Source organism: Aythya ferina, assembly GCF_964211825.1.
Source record: "Aythya ferina genome assembly, chromosome: 9".
Taxonomy (NCBI): Eukaryota; Metazoa; Chordata; class Aves; order Anseriformes; family Anatidae; genus Aythya; species Aythya ferina.
In genome coordinates this window covers 14,313,586-14,328,575 of record NC_140305.1, presented here as the reverse complement: position 1 = coordinate 14,328,575, position 14,990 = coordinate 14,313,586, and the positions used below count along the sequence as shown (strand labels likewise).

Below are 14,990 nucleotides of genomic sequence, written 5' to 3'. Positions count from 1 at the left end.
AATCAGTCTTCTGTGTGGTTTGAACTACAGTTAGGAAAATAAAAAGCTTAGAATAAGCTATGTTGTGGTATAGAAATATTTAATACAGACAGCTTTACTGCTGCTCTAACACTGCCTGTGTTAGAAAATAGGTGCATTGAGTTACTTACTTAGAGATATCATCTAAGTGACGATGTAGTTGCTTGAAGTTTCCAAACAAGTTAGCAGATTTAGAACGAGGAAAAAGTTGTCCACAGCTAAAATGGGTTTGTTTTGTTGAGGATGGTATCCGAGTATTATATGATTTATGATATATAGTAGTTAATTTAATGACAGTTAGGTAACACTGCTGTTTTTCTAGGTGTATGACCTTGGTCAATTTGCAACCACAATCAATTTTTCAGTTGAAATGGATGTATCTAGAATTCATTTAATCCTCAGTGAGTGAGGTCAATCATATGAAAGATTTTATTTTTTACTGTACAGTAGTTCAGCATGATGGTTGGTAGAAGAACTTTTATGTACACCTTTAATAAAATAATACTTTAATAGTTGGCATAGTATTGTCAAGACATGAAGCAGCATGCTGCTTTCCTGATGTACCAACACTGCAGAAGCTTTATGCTCTAGTGAACTTCAATTTGTAGAAAAGATTGTTGGGGTGAGATTTACCTAACAAACAGCAACATAGCAGTAAGAAAAAAGTGAGGAAATTCTGTTAACATAAGATTTGCATTAAAGAAAAGATGGCAAATGGAGAATATGGCAAAAAGGAACTTGGCTTCTTTCCATGACAGTCTATGGGTTTCACTGTCCTGGAGCTGTGCAACTGGTTTTGTGTGCATGGGGCAGATGGGATATGACAGGCTTAATCTTGTTTTTCTTGTTGTTGGTGACTCACCTGAGCTTTAGTACATGTGATTTGAAGCTCAGTGATTAAACAGCAAGGACTGAAAGGGCATAAGGAATGACATTTCCTGTAAGTCAGAGGGAGTGCTGTTTCCATCATGGTTTGGTATATAGCTGGGAGCCCGAGCAAACCAGGTCTTTTGATTTGGTATTTTCTGCAAGCATGTGTGTTTTCTGAGAACCTTTATTAGACTATATCATACTTTGTAGGAAAGAAACAGTTTGTGGAGAACCAAAGAGAGCCCATTAAACTAGCTAACCTTTAATGACTCATAAGAATGGTTTGTGTCCTGCCCTGATTTACTGCAAAATCAGAGACAATCAAGCTGGCTTTCAGTCGAATTACTAATGCCAGGCATACACAACAACATTAAGATTGGGTTGCAGTGACTTCTTTCTAGCTTGGAACATTTCCATTTCTTGCTTGAACTGCAGCTTTTGGGGCAGCATTTTCTCATCTTCATCTTTCCTCCTGTGGAAAGCTGACTGGAAAGAGACTTTTGCGTGATTCTCTTACAGGATAGACCAGGTGCGGTCAACACAAGCAGAAGTAGTGTTTGGCAAAAGTAAAATTCAACAAATCTTCTAAACTTGGCTCATTTTAATTTATGGATTTGCCAGATCTTCAGCATTTTTTTTTTCCCCTAACAAATTTCTGTTGTTTGGGATGTTTAGCTTGAGGGCCTCAACACACAGGATTTTTACGGGCATTTGTGTCTGGGTTCTTTGGGCTGTACTCACAAAGTACCCTGGCACTTGTTAGTTCATTCAAGTATATAAGGCTCTGCATCTTTGACTTTCTCCATTGCTTAGATCATCCAGATCCAGTTTTCCTCTCTAAAGACAAATAACTATTTTACTTTTATCTCACTGTCAGCTTTTCACAGATTTTCCATTTCTTGTCATGGAAAATTGCTTTAAGAAGATCTTAGAATTGCAATGTAATTATTGCAGTTCTTTCGGGAAGCTGAAAAAGAAGGGTTTTATTGGAAATCAAATTTATTTATTTATTTATTTGTCTTTATTGTTACAATCTTTTCCCTGAGTTATTCCTGAGGTCTTCAAACACAAGTTGCATTTTTTTTTTTTTTTCTCTCCTTCTGTGCTGGAATACACCCTTATTGTAGATCTGTTTAACTCAAAGAACAGATACAGTAGTTACTTGAATCCCTCCTCAATTCATCCTTGTTTTAAACAAAATTATGGCACCTCTTGGTAAGCATACCAGTGGCTGCATTTTGTTGGAGGACCTTGGTGTGATTTAAAGTGAGCTGGCTTGACTGGTTGCTTTTCTTTTGCAAAAACTGGATGTTTACTGAAGTTGTGAGGAATGGTGTAATGGGGAAGCAAGGCTGGTAAAGTGTTTCAGCTGGTAGGACTGGATCTGACCTATCTTCGTTCCATTCTTTTATTGGGATCTAGTAACTTTCCTTTGCTGTCCTTAGTGTTCAAATTGTACCTAAGAGAAGCTTTGGTCAGCCGGCTCAAAGCAGCAACATGTTGGCGTCTGGGCTTTTCTGGTGAGGTTATTCAATGTGGTGGCAACAGAACATAATAGTGAACATGAATCATGTCTAATTCTGTCTTGCCATTAAAGTGTGAGCAAACAGTTGGAATTGTGTAGTATCCAGAAGGATGAACCAATGTTTCTGGCTCTCTAGGTGTAAGAATTGTATCTGTTCAAAGTGGTGAGGAAAGCTTTAAAAGCTTTCAAGTTTTGGAGGGGAGGTTAAAATTGTAATTAGTCAGGTTTGTACCTGTATGCATCTATCAGTGAACATTTTATTTCCTGGCAGTTGTGCTTCCTTTGGCAGGATTTCATTCTTCTCTTAAAGTCAGTGTGACAAGCCTGGGTATTTGGCCAGTGTCTGAGAGGTAGAACTTGATCCATGACGAATGTGAAAAGTTTCTGTCCCAAATACGTCAGATGCATGCAAGAAGAGATCTTACTGTGAGTAGACAGGGAGTGCTACATCATAGGCATCCCTTTTCTGTTCATCCAAACCTAACAATACCTTACCAAATGGGAAATAATCCACGTAACACTCAACAATGGGAATAACTGGAAGGGCAGCGAGTGCCAGATGCCGGTCAGGAATGTCATTTGGTGCTTGGCATTTAACAAGTGCAAATATCTGTTGGACCTCAGTGGGCAGAATTAAGAATACAATGACAATTTACAATCTGAGTAAAATGCAAAGGACAATAACAGAAGGCAATACTAACAAAATTCCTGAAGTGCAAAAACTGAGTATATAATGACATTGTGTGACAGATATTCTGGGGCAACTACATACTCAGTGGGCAGATTAGCAATTTAGGATTGTGTGATAGTTTTCTCACTGTGATGATGCCACTCTGAAATCTGAGCAGCAACGAATGTATCTGTTTTCAAGTGACTCTGCTTGTCCAAGTTCAGTCCATAAACGTGAGCTTGTAGCTCATAATGCACCTGGAAACATTACATGGTCAGTGCACATCTCTCCATATTCATTCTTGGATCTAACAGTGGGTAGGAAGCAGGCCTTTGTTGAACTCACTGGGGCTCCTGATAAAGCCTTGCATGTTCTCAGAGAGCATAGCCTGAATGAGGGGGAATGGCTATCTGTGACTCTTGCCATCTCTGGAAAGCAGCACACATTGAACCCTTCTAACGTATGAAGAAATGTGAAGAATGACAAAACTTGGCAAGACTTACAGTTCTTAAACTCCTAGCCAATAGAATGGGATTGTGCGAAGAACTTTAAATTTTCACTTTGGAAAGTGTTTGTGCTCCTTACTGTTGTCCAGAGCAGAGAAAGGCCAAATGTTAGAATTAGAAAGGTAACTAGAACAAAACTGTATTTCACTTCTTATACTACTGGGACCAGACTAATAGTCTTTGGGTAGAAGTTGGCAACTGTATATGTCTTTGCTGTTTCCATAAGTCTAACTGCCACAGTAACTCTCAGCTTGTTTTAATTTGTACATGCCCTGGCTTTTCTTGAAAACTAGAACCATATCAATATCCCCACGCTGTACATTTTGTGGAGATTATTCTAAGGACCTGTATGCTTTGCAGCTATAGCAGACCTTGAGTTACTAAAATAATGGCCATGAAAGTGCAGCTGCCTGATATCATCCTGAGTTCCTCAGCAGACTGCTACAGGTTGTGCTGAAATGCACGTAGTCTTTATTATTATTACAGCATCAATATAGCCTCATAATTAGTGCAACTCTACTGGCTTGTGAAGCAGGCCAGTATTATAAAGGTTGAGTAGAGGTCTAAGTATTTGATTTGGTATCTTTAACAAATACGCCCAGTTTTCCAAGATTCATCCAACTTGGATACATCATAGAGAAGAAGTAGAGAAAGAGAAAAATTCCTGTTGGGATGAAAGAGTAGTAGTGCTTACACGGTTACAAATAGTCTCTTTTCATTCCATGCTTACACTGCTTGACAACACTCCAAGTTCAACAGGAACTTCTGCAGTCCCCAGCCATATTACTCCAGTGGATACACAAACGCTTTAGAACACAGCAAGCTGAAAATCGGCATGTAAAATGTACCTTCAGTACCAGTTGTGTCTGCTATCAAGAAATGTATTACAAGTCTTGCGGTACTGATCAGTGGAAAAGGTTGAATTCTAAGACATGAATTTAATTAATACCAGCAGCAGAGTTAATACACACACAGTTATTTCTTGGATCACATACTAAATGTGCGACAGTGACTTGGAACAGCTCAAAGATGAATAGGTTTTGTTGCCTGAGAAAGAGGTCCCAACAGATGGTCTAGTGCAGTATCAGCTCTGCAGCTGTAACTGCATTAATGCAATCACTAACAGAGCTTTATTTTTGTTTCACAAATTTGTTTCTTTGATCTTGAATGCAGACCTGAAGAAATGATGGCAACAGGAGCAAGTTAGGCTGGTAGTCTATGAACTTCATCCTCCCTTCTCCCTGCGCATGGCAGTTCCAGCCTGCAGCAGCTTCTGTTCCAGTTCTCATCTTCCTTTCTCCTATCTTGGTCATTTGCAGTGAACCAGGTGCATTGCAGTTGTGCAAGCAACTGGTGAGGCTTGCTTTAGACTGTTCTCCTGTGTGACTAATTCAGGATTCCAAAATATTCAAGTTAAAGTGATTCTGGGGGCTTTTGACACCTGTCCATTAAGGTGTTACTATTTGCCGTCTGTATTATGACTCAAGTACAAGGTCACAACATGCATAACAGCTACTAGGAAGTTGCCAAGAGGAATTAATGCTAGTAAATGTGTGTCTTTTACTCCTGTCAAGTGCTGTGCCTTGCTAGGAAAGAGATGCATACCTTCTTATTTTAATTTGATTCTTTCTCATCTTTGTTTGACCACTTATGTATGGGGAGTTTCAAGAAAAAGCTGTTCGTAAAAGCAGAGCAACACATGGGATTTCCAGTGGTGACTAAGTCTATGTGTATTGTGTAGCCATTGTCTATGTATACACAATCTAATTATTTCTGCTACAAGTGAAAGCATACAATGCTAACACCTTGGTTGAAGACATATTGGTTAACAAGAACAACATTTTTATGCTAATCAAAGGAGTAATTTTACAACGAGTACAAGTACTTTGTTTTTCTTGGTTTTGATGTGGTTATTGACTGAAGAACTAGCCCCATCTCAGATAACTAACCTTGTGATGTCACCTGCTTGGGAGGAAAGCTCTCAAATTTCTCACTCCCCAGTGATCAGCTGTGGGATCTCATCGGAGAGGGACACAGTAGTTTATGGAAATTTCTCTGCTGTGTGTGCACTGTCCATTTCTGGAATCATTTCCAGAGCTTCTGCTCCAGACGAACTTCCCCATAAGGTACTCTGCCTCTGCCACACACAATAAACTTATGAGATTAGAAATCTGAATGCCACAAGCCCTTGAAACAGTATCATTGTCCTAACCAGCAACTATCAACTAATTAAAAAGCATTATCTTATTCCCTTTCTTATCAGATCTCCCCAAAGGCCTGTTTTTTCTTGATTCCAGTAGAGTCAGGCCCTTACAGCGGGATTGCATACTAGACAAGGACTCTAACCTGAAAACAGTCTTTTAAAAGCCTTGATATTGGCTGTTTTCATTTTCAGTCTCTCATCAGACTGAGAGTACAGAGTGCTGGTTTATGTCTCTATATGTCTGGGTTTCTATTGGCTTGGCACTATAGCATTAGCTCTTCATCTGGCATCACTGTATCTCAACCTGCTATGGGTGCCGGCAGTTTCTGTGTATTTGGGGCTGATACAAAGTTAGGAAAATGGATTTTATGTCCAGTGTAGGGTATGTTAAGAAGGATGGTCTGGATTCTCATGTGCACCACTGTAATGTTTCCAGCCATGTAGGGGAGGTATTAACAGCAAACTTGAATCCGAGATAATGGTTATAACTTTGAAACAGTTGTCTAAAACCATACCAATAGCTCCCTATTGGACTAAGTTACCAGGCATCCAATTCCAAGTTACCTATGCTTCTAGTTTAGAAGAGTATCTTGGAGATCTAACAAGCTCTACATTGACTTTGTGAGATTCATAGCAAGTCTGCTTTTTTTCACAATCTGTGCACAGTCTTGAATAGAAGTGTCAAACTGGAGCAAAACTACCTTCATCTGCCTATGGGACTGAGCATGTGTTGACAGCAGTGACATTTCTTCTGGCTGTGGCATCACCAGCAACTCCCAGTGCATGTGGTGAGACAATCAGTGCTGGGTGCCTTTACTGAACACATTTGTAGCTTCCTTTTAGGGTTAGATACATGGCTGTTGCTGCTCAGATTTTATTATTTTTCTGTAGAAGCTCATAATTAAAACAAGCTCTTCATCTGTCCTGTCATGTAAACTATAGCCAGAGAAGTTCTTAGTTGCTGTTTGCTGATGTGTGTCATCAATGGGATTTTCTTGGGTGATGGTGGCCAGTGTTGATACATGGAGATTTCTGGCTTAGCAGTCCAAATATTTACTGAGCTGAGAGGTGAGGCTGTGGTAAAGCACAGAAATAACCATCTCAGCTCCCCAGAGTGCAGTTTTCTCATTTTAAGTCCTGAATCTCTCACCTTCTATGAAGACAGAAAACTTACATTACAGGAAGGAAATTCAGGAGGATTCAAAGAGTACTTGAACCAACATGTTAGGCTGCATCAAGAGGTATAGTTTTATGATAATGGGAACCAAATGAACTGCCTAAGAGCAAATAAGTAATTACACAGTAGATGAAAGTGTCTGACATGATCATTCAGAAATTAGAAGACCTGTTTGGTCGCATAAGTCATCTTGCTCAGGCAGTTAGTGATGGCTGCCTGCAGTATATGTCCCTTACCTCCCAGGTCAATGTGACAGATAAAGTGTTCATTGCTCAAGCTTGTTGTTTCCAACTGCAGCATTTCAGAATATGAGTCTGGGGATATGAGTGATGATTTCACTAAGCCATATTAAATGTCCTTTTTAGTAGAGGATATTTGTCTTTACTGACATGAGAACATTAACATCTCTAAACTTTGTATTCTAAGGGGAAGGCAACATACAGCAAAAATTGCTGTTGTGTAACTAATTACCATCCTGAACTACGGCCCGCTTCCTCAAAACACAGAAGTTGCTCCTTAGAGCAAATGATGCTCTCAGAAAAGGCAAGAAGAAGGGTCCAGTCCCCATCCTCACTTTATGCTATGCAGTATGCACATAAGACTTCTTGTGTTTGACCTTTGCAGCTATTAAGCTGGAATGACTATCAGCATATTTTCTAACATTTTGTTGTTTTGGAAGCCAACATGATAGAATTTACATAGTATCCATCTATGTTAAACTAACCCTAGTGAAAGGTAAATGAAGTACTCAAGTATTTAAAATCATGTGAAGAAAAGTGTTTGACCAGTACAGTAGTGGAGTTTCAGTGTCACTTGCCTGTCTTTAGAGAATCCCAGTCTCAATGCTCCACAGAGTTTTGGTACCTAACATTAGACAGATGTCTGTGGTTAAGACATCCCATACTGCCTGATCTGCTGGAAGCAGTGTCTCTATGTTTGGGTCCATGTCTTTCTTTCTTGTATTTATTTATTTATTGGTTTCAGTGCCAGTTTAAACAGTAATCTGTGTCTGTGGTAGCAAATGGCAAAATGGATTTTTTTTTGTTCTGTGATTCTGTGACAGTTTTCAGCTGCTGTTCTTTAAAAAGCAGAAAGAGCATGCAGATTTAGGTAACGTTATCACTAAGATACACTATCTTAACTATAAGCAACAGTGACTGGCAATGGGCACTTGGGGATTAACAGCTATATGCCTGTGCTGACAGGAATACATCCCCATTGAGCAAATGAAACATCAGGATCATGCACTAAAAAATAATTGCTGTGATTGTCAAGGGACATGTCCCTTACGTCAAGGGACAAACTCCTCACTCTGAAAGTAGACTCCATAATAGCGAGTGGGCTCTGTAATAGTGAACACCTGGGAACCCATGGTTTGCTTTTAAGCAGGGGGTAGGGAGAGAGGTGGGCAGTGAGAAACCATGAAAGGTTAGCTACAAAAAAACAGTGTACTGGCAGCAGGCTGACGTTCTAGAAAATGCACAATTTTAGGCATTTTTTTATATATTTACAAATCAAAGTTACTGTCATTAGTAACTTTGTTCATTAGATGTAGAATAAAGGGGGAAGGGAGACCTTTTAGTCATTTGCACGTATCCTAACACAGATTAATCCAGGCTGCAGCTTCTCTTGGTTATACTAGGTCTGCCGGTTGTTGCAGAGCCAGACACCCACCCAGCTGCTCTCTCACTCCTCAGTGGGACAGGGGAGAAATAAAATGATGAAAAAGCTCCTGGGTTGAGATAAAGGCAAAAATACCACCATGGGCAAAGCAGACTCAACTTCAGGAAAGTTAATTTATCACCAGTTAAAACGGCGTTGTATGGAGAGAAACACAAACTGAGAGACCTTCCCCGCACCGCTCCCCGGCGGAACCTTCTGGAACCATCTGGAGCAGGCTGGAACCAGCCGGAACCAGCTGTGTCTGGCGTGAGGCAGCCCCGGCATCTCCTCACAGAGCCCCTGAAGCCACCTGGGCACGGGTGCCGCATTTAACCTGTATTGTTCGGGTAGGTGAAGAGGCTAACATAGCCAATAATGCTGGGCTGAGATGCAGGTTTGCAAAGGGCTGATTTCTAGGAAGTTTCTTGCAATTTTTGTGAAGTTTTGGACAGCAGGCTTCCCATAATAGCACTGTTGTCTTTAAAGAGTGGCAGGATTAGGGGAGTGAGTACAGTCTGCACATCCTATTTGGTGAAGCACAATGAAGTAAACTAGTCCAAGAAATGTAGCAGTCTCTGAAGAAAAGATCTCATCTGATTTACTGGAATCTGGTGAAAAGGTCAAACATCCTTATTTCCAGCCCCAAACAAGTAAAGTATGGGTGAATAGGGTGGGAGATAAGCATTTCAGAACCTGAAATGGGAGTCAAGAGCTGTGGCAGCCCCCCGGACAGAGGCAATGTCCTGCTTTTGGGGCGCTGTTTGCAGTGAAGGAGGCTCTCTAGGAAGTAGAAATACTTCACGCATGTAAGTTGCTTTTTTACTAAAACCACTTCACACACAAATATGGCTTCATTTTCCCTTTCATTTGTGAAAAATAAATGCCAAGGTGGCTCAGAGGTGGGCTACTCTTAGTGGCCATCTCCTTCTGCTGCCAGCCTGAGCTCAGCTTCGGCTTCAGCTGCGCCTGGGCTGCGAAGCTCTCTGGGCCAGCAGGCAGGAAGGGTGAGTGCCTGACAGATCTCCAATAAGTGGAGCATAAATGAAAGATGGTAACTTCAGAATTAATTGTGAAAAGTCATCTTCAATTTCAACTTCAGAATTAACAAATAAAAGCATTGAAAATACTCCATCTGGGCCCACTCACTTCTTAGGACATTTTAAAATGTCCATTTTAAAAAAATGGATTTTTAATTGTTGTTGGGTTTTGAGACTTTTTAGGATTTAGGTCTGTTGTTTACCTCCCAATTTCTTATCTAAATTTTACTTAAAAATATTGCTACATATATATATTATTGATGAGTATATCTTTTAAAATTGAGATTTAAGGGAAAGCCCTTCTTTAATCCATGAAATCCTGTGAGATAGCAGGACTGATTTCATTGAAGAAATACTGCCGTTTGGCAAATCAAACCACTGACTTTATTGTATTTCCAGCCTTATGTTGCAATTTAGAAATTATTGGCCTGGTTTCTAACAAGTTAGGTGTGTCCTTCCTTATGACTGGGTATACTTAACTTACGCCGTTCCCACAATGGCAGAAAAAATGTGTATATGTTAAAATACGGCTTCCTGCTCTAAAGTATTTGATTTATGCATAAAAGTCTCATTTGCATGTCCTACCAAAACAAAAATATTTCTATTTAAAATAGAGCAGCAAGAAGAATGGCTGCTGGAAGCTACAGAGGGGTTTGCGGTATTGCAAATCCAAGGCATGTGGGGGACGTGGTTGCTGGTGGGCGGTGACACAGAGATCCTCCATTGCACAGGGTGGATCAGAGAGTGTGTTTCATGTTAGAGTGGGTGTTCCTCTCTGCGGGTGTTCTGGGACGTCAGCTGTGGTGTCGGATTTTCTCCCTCCTCTTGCATTGATGTGCTGGATGCACAGCACATCTGTCTGCTTAGCCTAATTTCTCTCCTGTAGCCAGCAGCACAGAGTATCAGGAACTACTCTGGAACAGGTCCCTCAAACATCTCTTCTTGGTGTGAAGATTTTAGTGTCAGGTATTTTGAATAGTTCAAATATAAGCCATGGATCAATTAAAAATAAATGAAAGCATGCAATAACAGTCTGGGTCTGACAGTTGTTGAGGTGTAGAGTGATCCTGCTCTGAGAACTTGTCTGCAGTGTGTATTTCCTGTCTTTAATTCCACTCTCAGTAGACTACCTGTAACTCTCAGTCCTGGCAATTTAATGTTGAAAGATTTTTTTACTACATGGCATAAATTGCACCTCTGTGTTGTTGAATGTTACTGAAACACAGATAGTCTTTAAGATACATTACTGTAAAGTGAGAGAGAAGAAGAAACTGAAAAATGTCTGTACTCTTCTGCATTTCAAAAGACTTGTTCTGCAATTTGCCCTCACCTTTAAAAGCAGTAGCTAGAAAGCTCATACTGTGGGAGCCTTTGCTTTTAAATGCTGCAGCATGCATAATACTCACTGATTGAACTTTAAGTTGGCAAAAAGGGAAAGCTGGGGGGGATGTAAGGGAACATGTGCTGTCCTTTGTAGTTCCAGTTCTTTTAGAAGCACTCACAAATAGCTTTAGTTTCTTTAGCAAATACAATGGCATCATTCTGGGCATGCCTAGTAGAAGTGTTCTGGGGCTAGTAAACTGTGAACAAACCTGTTTGCATTGCTGTACTGTACAGCACAGCACAGATAAGCCCTAATTGTTATGCAACTCCTTAGCATAAGCTCCTGGCATGGCTCACATGCTTCTCTTGTACTAAGACCGTCCAAAATAGCAACAAGAAAGCATGTAACTAAAGACACAGCAGGAGTGGAGGAATTCACCCAGGCCTTGGATGTTCTAAAGATTGAACAATTCCTCATTTTAAACCTCCAAAATGTTAAGCATAATGTATTTTCTTCGGAGCTTCTTCAAGGTAAGCAATTTCAAACTTTTCCTAAGTGTGGGAGTTTGTTTGGTTTAGTTTTGTTTTGAGAGACTTAGATCTGAAGTCGTTCTAAGGGAATGTAGAAAGTAGTTGTCTTGAGAACTGATGCCCACTGAGTGCATTCACCAAGTTTGCAACTTGCTTTGCTGTGTTAACATTTGATTTGTTGTAGAAAGTGGTTATTTTCTGTTAGAATAAAGAGGAAATGCTTTTTTTTGGCTGTATGTTGGGAGATTCTTATATGATGAAAACCATAACATTTATGGTGCAAGCCACATCTGTAAACAGGGAGTTGTAGTGGCAGCAAATGCATTTTATGAGGCAAAAACAAATTATAATTTGTTTTTATTACATTTTCCTGAAGTGTTTGTTGTATTTTAAGCATGCTAGATTGACTGATTGAATGCTACTATCATTGAAAACATTTTAGGTACAAAATAAATTACAAAATGTTGCACAGAAGTGTAAATTTATCTTTCATATTATTAAAACCAGATCAAAAAATCGAAGCCTCAGTGATGGGTACGTAACTCTCTGGGGACAGTTTCATTCCTGTGAATCTAACAACCTCAGCAGTGCTGTGACTGAGGACGTGCTGCTGGCTGCTGTTGGGCTGAGGTGGCTGTTTCACGCGGAGCACCGGCTGTGGCATTCATCCTGTTCAGAGTGACGGCTCGGTGCTGGCTGGAGCGCGTGTTGCAGGTTTCGCTGGAAGCGTGCACTGTGAAATGCCTAGATGATTTGGGGAAGTGTGGGTCAAGGGAAATGGAAGTTTAATTGGATTAGCAAATATTGGATTATTCTGTGATCTAAAATGTTAGAATTTGAAGAGTGATAGAGAATTATGCTGACTTAGAAGGAACACACTTAAGGAACGGAGCAATTGTAATGAGCTGAATTCCCACTTGCCATTATGTTCTCACTGACACATTTTCACATCAAACTATTTCTTGGTAAAGTATGCTTCAGGATTGTAGCCACTCATGTAAAGTCAGCAGTAAATCTCAGAGCAGGGTGGCTCTGTGGAAACCAACTGCTGTTTGCTGGAACAGTGAGAAAAAGTTTAATTTTTCTACCTAAAAATGTGTAGAAAAATCACCCTGCCCGCTCTGCCCTGCAACTGCCTGCTCATTCATAAAAAACCTGTAACACTTCTAAGTGGAAGGTAGGCCTCATTTTGGCAACCTTTGATAGGGGGATTGTGTGGAGCTTGTCTTGAAAATTATCTACATTTGCATTGAGAATATCAACGTACCTTTTTCTGAATTACTGTGTTACTGTAAGCACTGCATTCTTTGGGAAGGAAAAACGAGGGACAGGAAAAATACAATAGGAAGGTTTTTCTCCAGTACTGGGATACAGCTATTGTCTCATCATACTTGTATTGCTGTTTCATCACATGACAAGCCTACAACTTCAAAAATTAACTTCATAAAACATGTTGCTTAGGTGTATTTAAATATCTTTAAGGTGACAGTGCTTCTCACTACTTAAGAGCATTTATTTATTTATTACAAAAACACCAGACATCTACAGTAGTGTTAAGACACTAGTTCTTGAGAAAAACGGGACCAAGTAAAAGTGGTAGCTGTCATCTGTATTATGTTGATAACTGGACCCATTCTGAAAATTATCATTTGAATTTGTAGCAGCTTTGTGCCATCTCTATTGGTTTCAGATTGAAATATTGACAGGTCAGTTAATATCTAGTGGTTTCATTTTGTGTTTATTGTCTTAAATCTAAGTTGGCTAAGTCTGACAGAGTTTTTCCAAATTGGAAGGTAATTTAAGTGTATTGTAATTACAGTTTCATCTTTTTGTTTGTTTGTTTATGAATTTTTCTTGGAACAGAAAGCTCTTAACTGAAAGCTGACCTGGAGGCAATGTGTAGCTGTCTTTTGCTGCTCCTGTGCACCATGCTGCACTATGACATTCTTGTGATTTGGGTCATATTAAAATGACCCAAATATTGGTCATATAATATTGGGTCATATTAAAATGACCCAAATAGCTTGAAAAGCAATTTTGAGGTCTTAACCATATTTCTCAGTCAGATTTTATTTCTTAACATCCCCATATTTGCAGCAGGGCACTTGAAAAGTATCACCCTCTCCTGACTGAAAGGCCAAACAGCTAATAAGCCTGCCCTTGGCTTTGAGGTAAATGCTGCTAACCCTAAGGTCACTGTTGTGCTCCTTGCCCTCCTCTGGAAGTCAAATCAGCTGCTGCTGCTGCTGGGAGAAGCAGGAGGAAGTGGAGCTGGCATGAGCCTGCTCCTGCAGCTGCAGGAGGGAGCTGCAGCCCCCAGAATGCCCCCATCTGTTTCTGGTCAGAGGGCTTGCATAGCAGCTGTGGCTCTAAAAGCCCTAGGAGTCTTCAGCAGCTTGGTAGGGCCGCCTTCTAGCATGACTGTTTTCTGGGAGAGCCAGGGATCTGGAATAAGGCTGGACACTGAAGAGACACCATCATTAGCTATTAACCCAACTCTCCATCCTAACTTTTCATTCTTGCCCTTTCTAGATGTGAAATACTTGGAACTATATCTCGAAGGCACAGGACACTGGGTAATCAGAGCTAGTGACTATCCCATTCTGCCCCAATTTCACTGTCCCAGGCTATTTAAAGTGTTGCATCCTTGCTTTTAGACATATAGGCACCTGCATATTAGAAGTGTACAGAGCTTGTGTTTATGTTAGGCCCACAACAGGTTCATGCAGCTGGGATTTTACCATGTGTAACGGTGTGCCAGCATCACAGGTCCTTTCACTGCCTGGTCAAAGTAGACACAAAATTGCTAGTGCATCTGATCTTCTGAAGATGTATCAGCAGTGACATGCTGTTATATCTTAGCCAATCAAGATTTTTATCTCCTATAAGAATCCATTTAAAGGCTTAATTTGTTTATTTTTGGTTCTGCCAAGATAAATAGAAAAAGATATTGATGTTGTTACAGATGCAGTACTGCATTGTTTTCAGCTGCTGTTTTTTTTTTTTTTTTTTTTTCTCATTAATTTAAATAACCCTTTCTTTGAAATATTCTGTATATCTGTCCACTTGACTTGATGTGAAAATATTAAGTTTTCACAGAAACGTACAGAAATCAAAATGTAACTCCTTATTGAATGAAAATCAGAACTGGCTCAGATGATCCATAATTGGTCAGTTTTTGTGAGGTGCAATACCAAAGTTCTAAGGTATCTGACTGTTTACTTTAACTTCAAAACCAGAAAATGCTGGTTAGTACTGCTGTATTTCATGATAGCCATAATAATAATCTTGTTTTCACTGTTGGCGTGGAGCATTTCTAAACAAGCAGCCTGTTGCAGTTATTTTCAATTCCTGTCTAATACCATTGGTACAGCTGTAAACAAGGCACGGATGCAGATTTGCCACTAATACCTTTAAAGCCTCTAAAATAGTATGGCTATTGTTCTCTCTGAACCAAAGCTCCAGGCC

At 40.0% G+C, this 14,990-nt stretch overlaps 1 protein-coding gene across 4 annotated transcripts in view; it reads left to right on the top strand.

The window, feature by feature from the left end:
* Positions 1–14,990, top strand: part of ARHGEF4 (Rho guanine nucleotide exchange factor 4) — a 212,951-nt gene that overhangs the window by 34,149 nt on the left and 163,812 nt on the right. Inside the window, exon 1 of one of the 4 annotated variants that reach the window (XM_084529195.1) lies at positions 11,330–11,522. The exons of the other annotated variants lie outside the window; for them this stretch is intronic. Coding sequence (XP_084385321.1) covers positions 11,484–11,522 — 39 coding nt within the window. The 5' untranslated portion in view covers positions 11,330–11,483. Of the gene's footprint in view, positions 1–11,329; positions 11,523–14,990 lie in introns of those variants that run through there. 4 annotated transcript variants of the gene reach the window in all.